This window comes from Phalacrocorax aristotelis, chromosome 3 (genome assembly GCF_949628215.1).
Source record: "Phalacrocorax aristotelis chromosome 3, bGulAri2.1, whole genome shotgun sequence".
NCBI classification, from domain to species: Eukaryota; Metazoa; Chordata; class Aves; order Suliformes; family Phalacrocoracidae; genus Phalacrocorax; species Phalacrocorax aristotelis.
In genome coordinates, this window is record NC_134278.1 from 41,566,448 (window position 1) to 41,582,231 (window position 15,784).

The 15,784-nt window shown below is 44.9% G+C and overlaps 1 protein-coding gene across 4 annotated transcripts in view; it reads right to left on the reverse strand.

Annotated features, from left to right (window-relative positions):
• Positions 1–15,784, reverse strand: part of BACH2 (BACH transcriptional regulator 2) — a 196,171-nt gene that overhangs the window by 21,642 nt on the left and 158,745 nt on the right. For all 4 annotated transcript variants that reach the window (XM_075087291.1, XM_075087290.1, XM_075087288.1 and 1 more), the window contains one exon: positions 1,944–3,488. In XM_075087291.1, coding sequence (XP_074943392.1) covers positions 1,944–3,488 — 1,545 coding nt within the window. The remainder of the gene's footprint in view (positions 1–1,943; positions 3,489–15,784) is intronic.

Consider the following 15,784-nt stretch of genomic DNA (forward strand, 5'->3'; position numbering starts at 1 on the left):
AATTAATTTTTCAGACAAAATCTGTACCGGTGCACTGGTGTGATTTGTTTACCCTTTGCTTGCTCAGGATAGTGCAGTGCAACATCACAGAGCATTAAGTCCGTCACCATATTTTTAATGCCTAGCAGTCCTAATCAAAATGCCCTGAAAAAAAGAAAAAAAAAGATGGGGGAAAAAAAAGGCCAAAAAACCACCTTATCAGCAGCTCCAGGGAGAAAACTTACTCAGCACGGTGCAGAAAATCTTCCCAGGAGGAAACCAGCAGCAAAACCAGGAGGGGAACAAACCCTTCCTCACTCTGCCCCAGAGCCTGCCAGCAGCACACTGAGACAGCCTCCCGTACCCCACCGGCTTGCTCCTCTTGTGAACATCCCTCCTCTCATCCATGTTTTCAGGCACACATTGGCACGCTTTATTTCAGGAAACCACCAACAATCCCCTCTACCCTTCTTATTTGACTCTTCCAGGCTCATTTCTGCTGCAGTGTCTCCACACAATTAGCCAATTATGACAGCTAATTAGTCATCAAACCCCAAAAGGCTAACCTCCTGCCCTCTTCACTGCCTCGTGCTGTGTATTAGCCCTTGCTGAGCAAGCAGCACATGTGAGTGGATATCCAATGCTCCCCTCGGTTCTGCTCCCTGCTCCCTCTGCCCCCCATAAAGGCAGGACTTCACCGAATAACCTTGGTACTGCCAAGCAGAGTAGTTCTGCTGTAGGGCTTCCTGAAGGAGGTCCTATGCACAATATCCCAGGCAGCCTTCCAAGGAGACTCCTCTCCCTTCTGCATTGTCCCCAGCTCAGGACATGGGGACAAACAAGAACCATCCTCTCAAAACCACACGTAGAGCCTGACAGGGCTTAGGACACGAGAGGTTCCCGAGGCTCTTCAGATCTTTCTTAGATCTAAGCAGAAAATCACATAGCAAAAGGAATCGTCTAAGTTTGTATGGAAGGTATCTTCCAGAGCCTGGGATGTAGCTGCAATAAGGATTGAGGGATAAAATAAAGGTCACTCTTTTCATCCCTAGCCTACAACTAAGCCCAGCTGGTTCTGTCCTGGCTGCTCACAGCACATAAACCCCGCAAACTTGCATTCGCTGCTCCCCATGCTGAAGCACAAGCTCTCAGCGGAGCACTAGAGGAGCCAGATATGTGGTTTCGCCCAGACACTTTCCAGGTCATGCAGTTTCCTAATCAAGCTCGATGAAAACATCCAGTCTTCTTTCAGTTTCTGGGCTCCACAATACTTCTCTGTGATTTAAGTCTTCCCTCAAACTAGTAATTTCACAGTTTATTTGATCGCGGTTAGATAGTCACTTAATGGAGGCAAAAGCCATTACCTGCACATGTGAGAAAGAGAGAGAGAGACACACACACACGCGCGTGTGGAAGATGACTTGAACACCATTCCTGCAGCCGAGAGTGGCCAGCTATGCAACTGTTCAAGTAATTTCACACCTCTTTCTACTCCCACTCTGTCTGCCTTCTCTACTTGGGCTGTTAGCAATATGCAGCAGGGGCTCCTGGTGCAGGCTGCCCAACCCTTGATGCCAGCAAAGGCATAGCTTGAGGTTGCTCAACACACCAGCAGCAATAACAAGCAGAGCTGGAACCACCCTGGCAAACTAACGATGAGGAATGGGCGAGGGAGGGAGGAAGACAGGACACTGCTAGGAGACTCCTCAGCACAATAATGAGCTCTCATCATTCAGCAGTTTGCTACTGTCCCATACTCAAATTCTGGTAAGCGCCGAACACCTCAGAGGTCAAGCAGACCTATTTACATGAAGTCAACCACGCGCACTCAGCTGACGAGAAGTTACTCCTTGCCTCTGTAAACAAAGAAAGTGCTGGGGAAATGCCAAGTCATTCGAGAGAATAAAGAAGCGATTAATTGGGTCACAACAACTGTGGTATATGTACTTATTTTAAATCCCTACCTCATGCCCTCTGTCTTGCACAGGACATGATTCACTGTCTGCTTCTGAGAATGACCCAGACTCATCGCTGGAGTTTGTTCCATAGGATGGCTCACATTTAATCTGGGCTCGGACTGGGTTGTACAATCCATCCCCCACCACACCGGGCTCCTGGTGCTCGGGCGCCAGGAACCGGGGGCCTTGGGAGCAAGGGGAAGAGGAGAGCTCGCAAAGACGCAGACTGCAGGGAGAGCCGCCGCTGCCGTCTTCTGCGTATGAGTAGGAAGAGCACGAGCTGGAGGTCCTGGTTCTGGTTTCCAAAGGAGGAGAGCGAGGGCAAACTTTAATTGGCACCGGACAGCTGGTGTTCGGCCGCATCCTTCCCGGCAAGTGATCAGCTGTCAGTCCGCTGTGCGAATAGGTCTGAGAGCTGGGGAGAGACTGGCTACTGCCAGCCCACAGACCCTTTGGCACAGTCTCAGTGAGGTCTTTGTCCAAGCTGCTCACACCAGAATATGAATGCACCGAAGTGTTTACTTGGTCACAAGCATTTGAAGAGAATATAACACTCCTCCTGTCCAGTTCCCCTTCTTGCTTACAGAGAGTTTCAAAGCCGGGCCCCCTGAGTGGCGATCCCACTGTGAAGTTGGAAGCATCCTTCTGCATGGCATGGGACTGTCCATAGTTCCCTGTGAAAGGGACGTAATCAGTTTTGTGGTCACCCTGAGTTGTCCCTTTTTCAAAAGGGCATGCTGGACTCCTGCCAAAGTGCTGTTGGGAAGTGCTGGGGAAGCCAACCAAATCTATGCTTTTTGTTCTGTTGAAGAAAGACCGCAAGCAAGAAGGAGAGGACCCACTTTTTGGCCTGTCGACGCAAGTGGGGCTTGGCTGTTTCCTGTCCATTTCAACATCCCCTTCTTTATCCCTGATGTCAGGTTCATCTCCAGACAGGCAAAGTGTGATGCTTTCTTCATCGTTCTCTTCATTCTGAGGCTCGCTTTTTATCTGCCCCATAGCAAGTCCTGATTTGAGGCCATTTCCAGAGCTCTCTTCGCTGAATGTGCTTGCAAAACCTGAGGTACTGATGTGTGATGTGTTGTAGACATTCTTGGTACAAGCAAGCTGGTATTTCTTGTATCTGGGGTATCGTGTTACTGCATCTTTGTCCAAATTGTCCTTGCTATCTCTCAGCATGTCAGAGTCAGGCAGCATCCCTTCGCCTTTGTCTGCTCCAGCAACAGTGGTTTCAAAATTGAAGGGTTCTTGGTGCATCCTCTCTCTTGGGCAAGATATTTTTGATGTCTCCGATTCCATTGTCTCCTCCTCGTCTCCATCTGAGTTCTCCTCATCGTGCATGCGCTGACAGCTGGTATCTTTTTTGCACAGGAACAGGCCATCTTCATTGTTCAGCAGTTGTGTCTGAAGGAAGCTGAAGCAGGAGTCCTCCAGGTTGTGCATGCGCAAGAATTCAGCGCAGTGGATGACCTCCTGGATGTTTTCTCTGCTGAGTAACAGCTTAGCAGTGTAGGCGAACTGTAACAATGGACCAAATCCCCTGACAGTGACCTGCAAAAAAAGAGAGGGAAATTGCCAGCGTTACCATCAGCTCCTGCTATCATCCCAAGTCCTTACTTAGATAACCTAACAGACCTAGTGTCCAAAAATAAATACTGCTCAGTACCAGTTTTTTGTGATCAGGTCAGCAGCGATGCTACACCCAGTAACTAGCGATGCTACACCCAGTAACTAGCACTGCTCCCTTTATCTTGCTGCTGTACGTTATTGTACAGGTTGAGCTGCGCATCATTTTTTCCCAAATATCTTGAAGACCTATGAACTAAGCCTCTGATGTAACAAAAGATTGAAAAAACAGGCTGGTGTGGACGCTGCTAATTCTTGGATGGATCTTATTTTAAATACCCTTTAACTTATTTTAACCACCCTGAAAATACCAATTCAAATTTCATTCTTCTGCCCCGATGGAAGCTCTGGTGAACTGTGGTTTCAAGGTTAAGACACCCCTTAAACACCATAAGTGTTTTGGGATGGAAACATTTACTATAGAAAAATTCAACAGAAAATATCTTCTTGCCTCTTTCAAGAGCTAACTGGTTCCTTTCTTTCTTCTCAATTTTTTTCCAAGCTATTGCTGAATAAATAATAGGTAAGTACTGACTGCACAGCTCTTTTCCCCGTTCCATGGAGATTATTGTCCTCATACTGTTCCTGATTTTAGTGAGTCTAAGGTACAGCTAACAGGAAAGAAAATCATATTCATAGTTCAAGTGATACCAGTTACTCTGAGTCCCACCTCAATACCTAATTTTCCACCATTTCTTTGTAGAAAGAGTAACAGCTGTTTCCAGGAGAGTGATCTCCAACCAACTCTTCCAGGTCTGGGTTATGCACCACTACTCGTCCTTTTTTCTCATCATACCATCTACACTATATTTTGCATTCACATATCATATATTAGAACATAAATGCTTTCTCCCCCCAGATTTTTTACAGTGGTATTTTCACATATAACTACCAAATAACTTGCTAAGACACATGGTAAACTATAGACATTGTCTATTTTTTGATGAAAAAAATGCACTGGCACTAACTTCTGTTGCATTTTTCCTCCCAATGGGCAGGAAACAAAGGTACTGGAAAAACTGTTCTTCATGAAACAGCAAGAGGCTTCTTCAAAACCAGGGCTCACCATCAAGGAGAAAGGTTTCTCCACAAGACGGAGATTCAGTGGTTTCGTCTCTACGTTGAGATTCGGGAGAACACAACTCAATTTCCCATTGCACCAACCACCTGCTATATGACCCTGGCAAGTCATTTCAGTCTCAGTTCACCAAGACAAGACACCTTGCCTTGCTTGCTAGTCGTGTTTGCAAATCTGAGTTCCTTGTACTTTGCATACCAAGGAAAGGCATCCAGATGTGAATCAGGACAGCCGGACAGTTAAACCAGGCAACAGCAACCACATATGCCACCTACATGTGCACCTGCACACCTATGTGAGGTTGGGATGCACAGCCTCCATCCTCCCTCTGGCTGTAGGTGTCTCTGGTAGGTGTCCCCAGCTCAGTTTCTTCTTTTAAAACAAACAAGAAGAGGAAGCATTGCTGCCCCCTTTCCGTAAAATAGCCTACAGATCAGAAGAGGGACCTAGAAAGTAGGAGATCAGGTCCCTTCCTTAGGCTGTGGGGATTCAAACTCACATTTCCCAGCTCCTCAGAAGGATATCCTACGCAGTAGGTGCAGGATGCCCTCTGAAGGTGAGCTGCTTTTCCCTGTCCTTCCAATTGAGTCAACACCCCTGAGCAAGAAGCTCCTCAAGAGGTTGGTGAGATGTCAGACCATCAATTTTTTGATGGTCTTATTCGTGATTAGCACAAATCTGAGTGAATAATTTGGTTCATCCCAATGAAAAGCCTACAGATTCCTTACACTGCCTCAGGACAAGTGGTAGAGCTCACAGATTTTTATAGAAAATCCTGACTTCCAGATACAAGCCTTTGTTATTCATAGATCTGCACTTGTGATGCTGGATCATGAAGATAGCACAAGCGGTGCAGACTTTGATGGAGAGAAAAATATTTTAAAACACCTCTGAAACTGCTCCCAAAAGCTTTCCCATACATAATATTACTGCTGCATCTGCTATTTTAAGAAACAGCACATTTTCATGCACACACTTACACACTTGCACATTTCTGTTTTACAATACGCCTTTGGTACAGAATTGCCTAGATTTACAGCTGGCTATTAAACCAATCTCTGCTTTATCAGTGTAACACTTTCTGCCTATTTGTTAGATTATCAGCTCACTAAAGGCCTATCTGCATTTTATCTATGCAGCATGATTAACAAAATTGCTCAGGAACTTAATGAGCTACTTGCAAGCCAATGTTTCTCTTTGATAGGATCTTCAGTGTGGGGGCTTATGTATTCCTACAAATCTTGTAAGCTCTGCTGCAGCATAGGTCCATAGCAGCAGCCATAAATACTGTCTGGGGTTTTTGTGTCCCTTTTGATGAGGAGGGACTCTGGAGCACAAACCCATCTCTCCTGGCAGTTGTGTCGCTTGGCCACTAGGTGGAATGACTGGAAAGCAAATTAAAATAATTTTCTGTGCTGGGCCAGGGTTTCACCTGTCTGCCTGCCGCTTCAGTGCAGGCACACTGCAGAGCCTCCGGCTGACTCATACCACCCCACAGCAAGGCTGTCTCCCACGCTGACTCAGGTTTTCACTCCCAATAAACCGCCGTGATAACAAACAGCAGCATGACAGCTGTTACAGATGTTCTGCGCAGGATGTACCAGAAGCAGAGCCTGAGACTGCGCTGTGGGCTCCCCACGATGCCCGGCAGATACCTCAAGTGAAGGATGATGAAAACGCTGGCCAAACATGTGCCTTGACTTCCTTACAAGACCTTACCCGGTTTACAACTTTCCTCATTCTTGCAGTCTTCAGATCGAAAGGGGGAAAGTTTCTTTTCAAGCACCCGGCACTTGTCATTGCCCTCAGGGAGGAATCTCTCAAGTGCCAATGCTTGAGACTGCACAAACAATAACTCTGGTAACGAACGGATGCAGAGCTTGCTGCCAAGTGTGAAAGCCAATGCAATCTCTGTCGCCTGAAGCTGTCTAAATATTGATTGGGCTCCTGTGGTGGGTCCCCTGCCTCAGCCCCACCAGCTGTGGGACTGCCTGCCTCCGATACATTCTGGCAGGAAGGCTGGAATCAAGGTGCTGGAGCATGGCTATGAGCACCACGTATTGGGGAAGGAAAGGCTTCGAAGCTGCATGTATTACCGTCACACATGCATTTCTGTAGGAAGAGGTAAGAAGAGCCTTTTAAAATTATTTGACCTGACTGATGCATCCCAGTGAAAACAGTGAAACCAAGTTGATCTGTATTTGCAGAAGGAAACAGATCATTTCTCTGATACAACAGCCTCCATTTACATGTGACAGAGACCATTGCTGGATGGGTAAAACACATGCCAGCAACAACCTCCGTTTATTTCCCCCCCCCTACTGTAAATAAGATGCCATATATCCAAGATTTGTTTGCTTTTAAACCTTATTTTCCATGTAAATTAATGTTTAAGTAGGCAGGTCAATTTGTGGGAACCTCCACTGGGCATGTTGTCCAAGCTCATATACCAAATCACTGCTTCCCTGCCCTCCAATCACTTGCTATTCCAACTTCTACCCATTTCTATTGTTTAAAAGGAATTGACTGGCTACAAGAAAACCAGGCAAAGAAAAGGTAAAACATACATACAAAACAACAATGCCCACACAGACAAGAAAAGCAAAGCAAAGATCTCAGCTTCTCAGAGGCTTGCTTTCCCTTATCTTTCACAGCAGGCCAGGGGAGGACTTCTCTTGTGTACTTGAAACATGCCAAACACCCTGCCAAGTCTAAGGATGAATCACTTTATTTTGTCTTGCTCCTGTCCCCAGCTGGTGTTGTATGTATTAAAACCCTTCTGCACACCTAGTGCACAGAGGACACGGGTACTGCAGCCCTACCTAAGCCATCTGGCACATCTCCTTGCTCTATAGCAATCCAAGAGATCAAGCACTGGGGGTCCACGTGCAGCTCCTGCCTCTGCCATGCTGCCACAGGTACACAGCGTGTGGTGTGGAGGTCTACGCCAATTCAGCGTTGTGATGGTAAGAAGCCTGACCACTGCTAACGTGAAAGAAAGTTCTCCAGCCCTTTATCTGCCACTTGTCTTTCAGACTGAGCTCGCCGAGCCAGGGGATGTGTTCCGTATGTCCATGTCCTCATGAGTTTATGATACTGAGGAATGGGCTGGAAATAATGCAATGATATAATCACCACCAAGAGAGTTGTTAATCAGCATTAGCCATATTGAATTTACTGGCAAAATATGGCCAGCAGCCCTGCAGAAAATAAGCACGCAAAATTTATTTTAGTTCAGTCCAACACTGCTTTTCTCCTTACAGAGTCCTGTGGAGTGCGATGCTCTGGTTAGTTTTAATTGATTTAAGTGACCAGACTTCCACTGCTTCCTTTGGGAAATCATTGCCAGACTCTACTTAAAACCTCCTTGTGAGGAAATCTTCCTTCCCTTATTTTCCTCCATCATCTCTCATTATATTTCCTCAATGTATTCCGGGTAATGCTTCTTCCTGTTGGAGAAATAGTTGCATTGTTGTTATACTCTCTGCCTTCCCTTCTTCTTTGGTGGGTATTATATCATTAATGAAAAACTGGCTAACTCAAGGAAAACCATATTGATCACTGTCAGGTGGGAGAACAAGAAGCTGAGATGAGAGTCAGCAATGAGAAGCGCTAGTAAAGAAGGCAGCATTACAGATGCAAATGTGGAGTGTTTTCAGTGCAGCATTCTTCTAGTACTGGGCACGCACTATTCTAAAATTAGGAGGATGGTTAGCTCACTTCCACATTAGGAACATCTTATTTTCGTAAGCGACTTCTAGGGCAGAAGTTCTATTTTAAATGTAGTTGTACACACACCCACAGGCACCACAGGAGACACAGCACCGTGGGTGAACTCTCTCTGGTTCCCTGTTGTATTGTGTCTCCTCCATGACAGCCATTCAAGCATGCTGTGGAGGCCTCCACGTTGTTTTGAACACACAGGACGTGGCCTCAGAGCACATGCAGAGGTCTGACATTTCTGCGGATGGGCTGGACTCGCTGTGCGCTGCAGAGTTCATCAGTGCATGCTCATTAGCTGGCTGCCCAGACTTCCAGATGTCTCAAAATCCCAGACAAATAGACAAAACCCTCCAATTCTGCACAGACAGTATTTCTTACGGGGGGAAAGAAAGGTTATTTCCAAGGGAAACATGGATGTCTGGTAACCCTGCTCCGAATGGCATCTATATGAAAAGCTGCATCTGGAGTGGGGAAGGTCAACCCCTGTGAAATGCCAGCAAGTCTGAGTTCAATTTAAAGAGGGGAAAAGTGATTAAGGGCAAGGAAAGATCACTGTAAACATGTAGGAATGTAAAACTTGGCAAGACAATATCTAAAATGGAGCAAGAGAATGTTTACAGTAATCTGATGCATACTAACATCAAGAACAGAGAAGAATTGTCTAGTTTGCTATGGGGTGCTATTGCCGACTGCAGTGAGAAGAAACTGAAGAAATGAACATGTAGGGATTTTTTCCAGACTCTTAATCTAACAGCAAATTCAGAGATATCTTGGAAGGCTTTCCAGGGAAGATGATGGATACTTTATGTCTGAGTACTGCCAAGCAAAACTAACAAAGCACAACCTTGTTGCAGCAAGGTGGGCTTTAATTTGGTAGGCTTTTCCAGGCCTATTTTCTGTGTTAATGAGGGCACAGTCTCAATGGTCTTCTAGAAAAGAGCATCAAAGTTCAACAGCAAATGTACATGCAATTGTTCCTTTTCAAATAAATAATATCTGGGGCATATTCAAAATAAAAACCCACGGGTGGTGGCATGGGAGGGCAGAGCCCCCTCCTCCCCTCAGGGGATACAATGAGGTCTGCAGAACATTAGCTGCTAAAACCTACGGAACTGGGAGTAGATTAGGTGGTCAGACCTTCAGACCCACTGAGAACGCAAAAGTCTTGACTGAGCAGCACAGGCACAGATTATTATCTTTATGCATTTGAGTAGTCTTGTTGAAATCAATGGCAGTACTGATGGGTTTTCTGTGAAACATGCAAACTGCTTGTAGGATTATGGATTATATTTTTAGTATTTTGATTTTCAGGTTAAATTCATCACCAAGCATCTAAAACCAGTTAGAAACTCCTCATCTCCAATATAGAAACATCGATTTAATTATTAAGCCATTTTGTGGGGAAGGAAAAAAGGAAAATTGAATCAAACCTCACATGCTGAATATCAAATCCCAAACTAATTATTAATTTAAAACAATTGGATAGAAATATAGAAAAAATGCGACCGTTTCTTGCAGAACTCAAAATCAATCCGTTATCTGCGTAGTGTTTTGTAGCAGGTCTATGGTTTTTTAACCCGCCAGTGTTGCTATTGCAGTCTAAAGGCATGTGTGGAGAACAACTAAATCCATCTCAGCCCTGAAGTTTGCCTAATAAGCCCAAGGATGTAGCAAACAAACTAGTAACTTCCCACTCGGCCAGCGTGTTCCTAACACTACAACTTATATAATCAAACACATGCTAGAAATGGGAGATAAGATTAGTGACAGTTAACTGCTGCTATTTTTTTCCACAGCCTGAAGAAGGTCTCTGGGATTAAATATTAACTCTAATCTTATTTGCTAAAATTAGCACACACTGTATTCTTTTTCTTTTACAGCCAATTGCAAGTATAGCGCAGAAGTTATTTTCAGAGTGTAATCTGATAACCAAAATCAGTCACCAAAGCTGTTATTCCATTAAGAGTTAAACGACTTCCTGGTTATTTACTTAGTTATTTTTACTTGGGATGGTGGAGCCTGGCAGATCCTGTTTTTCCTAGCTTGAGCGTATTTGGTTTGGGAAAACTCAAACAGGTCAGTCGCATGTGGAAAATCAGTGGTGCTAGGTACCACGGTTTGTCCCTGAATATGCACAAAGGAAGACCGCACACCGTCAGGAATTGTTTTGAAACCGTGATCCTTTTACATAGGGTGGGAACATGCAGGAGGCAGGAAAAAGTCAGAAGAGATGGTAAACAGCAGAGTACTTTCGTAAACCAGTGCCATGCCAGTATTTTACTGCATTTTCCCCTCTTCAATTTAACAGTGTTTAAATGTTCTCTCACCAGCAGCTTACAGATGCATTTTCCCTCTCTGCTCATAAAGCCGTGGAGCTCCTAAAATGAGTAATCACTCTTTAAAATTCAACTTGGGCGAGAAGCATCAGATGCAGGTATTTATATTATCTGGGCTTTTAAACAAGCAACTAATGTACAAGTCACTGAGGGAAAAGACTGATGAAGAGAGGTCTTGGTTTTCACTCTAAAACCACTTTTTAAATTAAGCAGATACCCTCCTGGCCCCAGTTTTACATTCTGCCACTTCAGGTAGCGTGTACAGATTTGGGCAGAAGAGTGACCTGAAGTCCATGTGACAGTCTGGCATCTCCCACATCGCATCACATCACATCACATCGCAGGAGTGGGAGGCCACCGCGCCGCCACCATGACAGACGCCCCTGGGCACGGATGTGTGCCAGCAGAACGGAGAACCAGGACACACAGCTCCTTCCTCTGAGAGGCTGATGTACCTGATTTTTTTTTTAATAGCAAAAAGCCCCACTGAAAAAGTTGCCACCTGCAAAGCCACACCAAGGCTGGGCTAAGGGGCATCCTAATATCTTTCCAGTGCATCCTCCACAACAGCGTCTTGAGGGGTCAGGCTGAGAGCTTCAAGCAGACGCTTAATTCCCTTTAGCAGTACTTCTACAAACGATGCCACATTGGCAGTGCTCGGTCAACTTCCAATTTTGTGTTTTTGGAACAAAAATGCACAGGTGCCCCTCAGCCTTCCCCCTTGAAGTCACGGTTTTCAGCGAGACAACAAATTTACACTAGAAGCCCTGACTGCCTGTGTGAGAGTATTTACAAATCGAAGGAGGAAACCAAATGACTTCCCATTTTCCTCTCTCTGGCGTAACAAACATATCCAGGCGCAGCACTTCAAAGGGCCTCCTCCCTCCCCACTTGAAAGGGAGGGAGAGATAAATATCCCTCAGTGCTCGCAGAGTATCACGATGCTCCTGGGCAGCAGGTGTGACCACAGAAGGTGAGACAGGAAGGAAAGACAGGTCATTCACGCTAGGCTTGTCTTGAGGATGGGGAGCAATAGTTGCAAACAGCGTCCATCGCCCCATGAAGTGCGTCAGCACTGACGGTGGGGCAAGTGGCTCAGAATTGATTGCCAAGCGTAAAGATGGTGTAAACAGCCAGCGGATCGATGGCCACGTTATTGGTTATGTCAGCGTTCGACCGCACGTGACTTACGGGTGGAGCGCAAGAGTTAAGGCACCCTCACAATTGGGTTTTTCTGTATCAAATTCACTGTGGTAGTGGCCTCAACTTTGAAGCACTCTCAAAAATCCTGGCCCCCATGACTGGGACCAGTAATGTCAGATGAACCAAAGGGGGAGACAGAATCAGATGATGGCTAAGAAATTAAAAAAAAAATTTCAGAGGAATAAAAGTAAAAATAAAGTAATCCTGATCCAACTGCAATGCCTATTTTAATCCACGACTTCAAGTTTTATTTCATCTCAGAGTTATTGAAGCCCACCTGAAATTCTTTTGACCTTTCAAAACTGAGGTTCGTTTCAAATCAAAATGAAGAATTTACTTTTGGAAATCCTGACAGTATCCCTGGGCATTTTCAGCATCCTTGCCATCCCTGAAAATTTTAAGGGGAAATTAATCTGTTGAATTTGCCACACCTTTCAGAAAATACACTGTTCATTGAGAAGGAAGGTAGAAATCACCAGGCATAAGCCTCAATACTTTGCTGCTGACACTTCAGTGCAGGTAACAGCAGGCACCTTTACCAAACATGGATGAATGTGCTTGCAAAACTGAAAGGCTATAGACTGGAAGATCCAGTGCTTTTCCACAGCAGGGATGCACCACCGATCACATCTACTCCAGCCATTGGTCTCTGGCAGACATCCCCTGGCACACCCCGTCAGGCAGCTCTGGGTTTTACCATCCACAGCCATTTGCTGAGTGTAAGGGAATGCTCGCCTGCTTGGCTGCTTCTCCGGGCCGCAGCCTGGCATGAGAAGCTTGGCAGCCAAGGGTGTAGGTCGGTGCAGAGGCGAGGGGCTGCTGGGGGGCAGCCAAGCTGGCACCATGGCACACCTCCCTCTGCCACCCCACCACAGTGCAACACCTTTGGCAAAGCAGCTCCTGGGCTGGAGTGGGGAACTTCTTATGCCCCTGCAAGCAAACCTGTGACGTGACACCTGTCAGAGCTCTTATTTTAAAACCTCACTCGGTAATGTGTATTGAAGTCAAACAGTAGTTTATTAAACCATTAAGAGAATACTGCCTGTAATACTATGCATCAAACTGGAGGAACAACAGCTGAAGTGCCATTGTGTGGAGAAAACACCTTAATGAACTTCAGCAGAAGGAGACACATTTTTCCTAACTAATTACATGGTTTGAGGTATGTTGTTGATGTTAGAGGCTGCCCAGGGCGTAACTGGAGAACACAGAAAATTCAGATTACAGCCAAGAGTACCTGCAGGCAAGCATAGGTGAAAAAGCTTGGACAACTTTCAGGCTGCTGAGGTCAGACTCTGGGTGTAGGTGTTAGAAAGAAAATTAGAGATGAGGATGTTTCAAATAACCTTTCATCTGAAGGAACAACTCAGCTACGACATGACTGAATCAGCAAAGAACACATAACAACCTGTGGCACTGATTAGCAGTTTAAACACTCAGGCATGAACAGGAAGATAAAGCAAATGGAAATATGGCTGCGATATGTGGCAATTTGTAATACATTTGTTTTTCCAGTGCGACTTGCACCTTAAGAAACCTGGAACGCAGTAACGAAGGAGGGTGGCTCATCAGAAATGCCACTTTCTCTCCTTGGGTGCCTGTGCAAGCGATGCTGAAACCAGTGGGGAAGAAATGGGCAGAAACTTAATAGATTTTAACCCAAGACCATCATCAGAATTAAAATACAACTGTAATTTAAAATTAAAATCAGTCCCATATTTTTTTCAAAAGGAAAACGAAACTAACCCCCAGATTAAGAAAGAAAAAAATAAAGTGTTGAGCAGTGAGAAGGAGGAGGAAGGAGTGGGAAAGCTTTCACAGAATATAAATTGTGAGAGAAGAGTCTGTGAAAGATCTGTTTAGGTGCATATCATGAGCCAAAGTGGGGAGAAAAAGGGAAAACAAAAAGCAGATTAAGAACTAGAATGAAGAAAGAAACTCAAGAACCCTCTAAGTGACATTAGGAAATATGAAAAGAGGCAGAAAATGAAGATGCATGTAGAAATTTGCTAATTCAGGAAGTGCTTAGAAGAATGGTTCAGAATTTCCAAAGCTGCAATTAATACACAAGCAAACACAACAATACAGAAGAATTACAAAGACCTGTAAATTACACCGATACGCCTCTTTCCCAAGCATGGCAGAATTTATTTATGTGAATAAACTATATAATACAGTGTATTAAATACACAGTGCATTAAATACACTGTAATTACTTTATAAAAACAAGGAATACTTCACAGCAAGGCATCTCACTACAAGCCCTACTATTATACTTTGCGAAGCGCAGAAGAGGAAAGAAACAGGCTCTGTCAGATATGATTTAGGAAAACACAAGGCTGCACTCTGAGGAAGAGAACTAAATCAGAAGACAAAGGAGCTGGAGAAGAAGCAGGCTCAGGAGACGGGGCCGGATAAGATCCAATGTGGGTCACAGATGCTCTGCTGTGGTTTCCAGAGGGCTGACGGTGCCAGTGCTTCCAGCACTGCCCATGACTGTGCGCTGGCATGGCACAATGTATAAAATCACTGGCATCCTTATGCCGGGGTAGCGGAGAGCGCAGCCCAGCAAATACCATAACATTTCAAATCCAGAGATGCTTTTGCTGGGCTGTGGAAGGAAGTGAATGTCAAAGCTTTACTATTGTGCTTCACAAGGTAACCAGGCAATTACAGTTATTAACCGGTAGGCTGAAACCCTGTGTAAATAACCCAGCCTCCTGCAGGCATCATACTTCTAAAAACAAAACCTGCCAAATGCTCCCCCGCCTTGTCTTTTAATTTCTGGTATTTGGACACGCAATTCTTCTGCGTTCACCTCGTTTTTGTTCTTGCATGGCTACTAACAGATCTGAGGATTATGGTGGCTTTTGTTCCACTGCTTGGGGTTCACATTTCATCAATGACGTCCGCTCAGCTCAACAAAGCAGGTTTGCAAGGAGAACCAGCCATTGCTGAGCTAGCAAAGTTGGTCCCCTCCCATCCTCCACAAGGAGTAGTTAACTACTCCTGAGGTGCCCCAAAAGGTTAGCTAGGCTCCATAAATCCCACCAGAAAAAATCAGAGGCGTTTGGCTTCTTGCTGAGATTTCATGTCTGCTGTGAGCAAAAGTAAATGGCTCTTTTAGTCCCTAAAGGAGTGCAGGCTCAGCAGGAGTGCCCCGCAGCTAAGTGGAAAAGGCAAGGAAGGATGAGAAGGATGGGCAACGGCATCCAGCGCAGCCACTACTCCATACCCAGGTCTGGGCTGTACCTAAGGAATTGACTTCTCCCTTTCCACTTTATATGTGAGATTTTTAAGATCTACCGAGAAAGTGAGGGGTAGAAAATACCATCTACTCTAGGAGCCCTAAAAATACTCTCCACATAGAAAAATTATGGCATTTCCAGCTTGACATGTGATTTCTCTGTCCTGGGAGGGTAGAAGTCGGAACTTTACAGCTATTTGTGTGCGTGTGTGTCTACATATGCTCACGTGCACCCACACATGCTAGTGTGAGAAAGAGACGAGAGAAAGTGAACGTGTGTGAAAGGGACTGAATTAGCCCCATCTGCTCTGAAAAGATCGTTTTCTCCTTGGATTTCTATTACATGTATCATTGCCACACCAGAGTGCTTCTAAAAGGCTACAGCTCTGGCAGCCAGCATCATTACAGCTGCTCAGATTATTAACAGTATAAATAAACTCTCAGAGACGCTACTAAGAAAATATTAACTACAATTATCACTGTCTGATAAAATAATGAACAGTGAAGTGTTATTCTGCCGCCTAAGTCACCAGTGTGCATTTACGTATGCTGTGAATAATAAAAAAACAGTTTATTTGCATACTGAATCATCCTGGAATTGGTCTTCCTATTTTATTTTATTTATTTTTCTAAA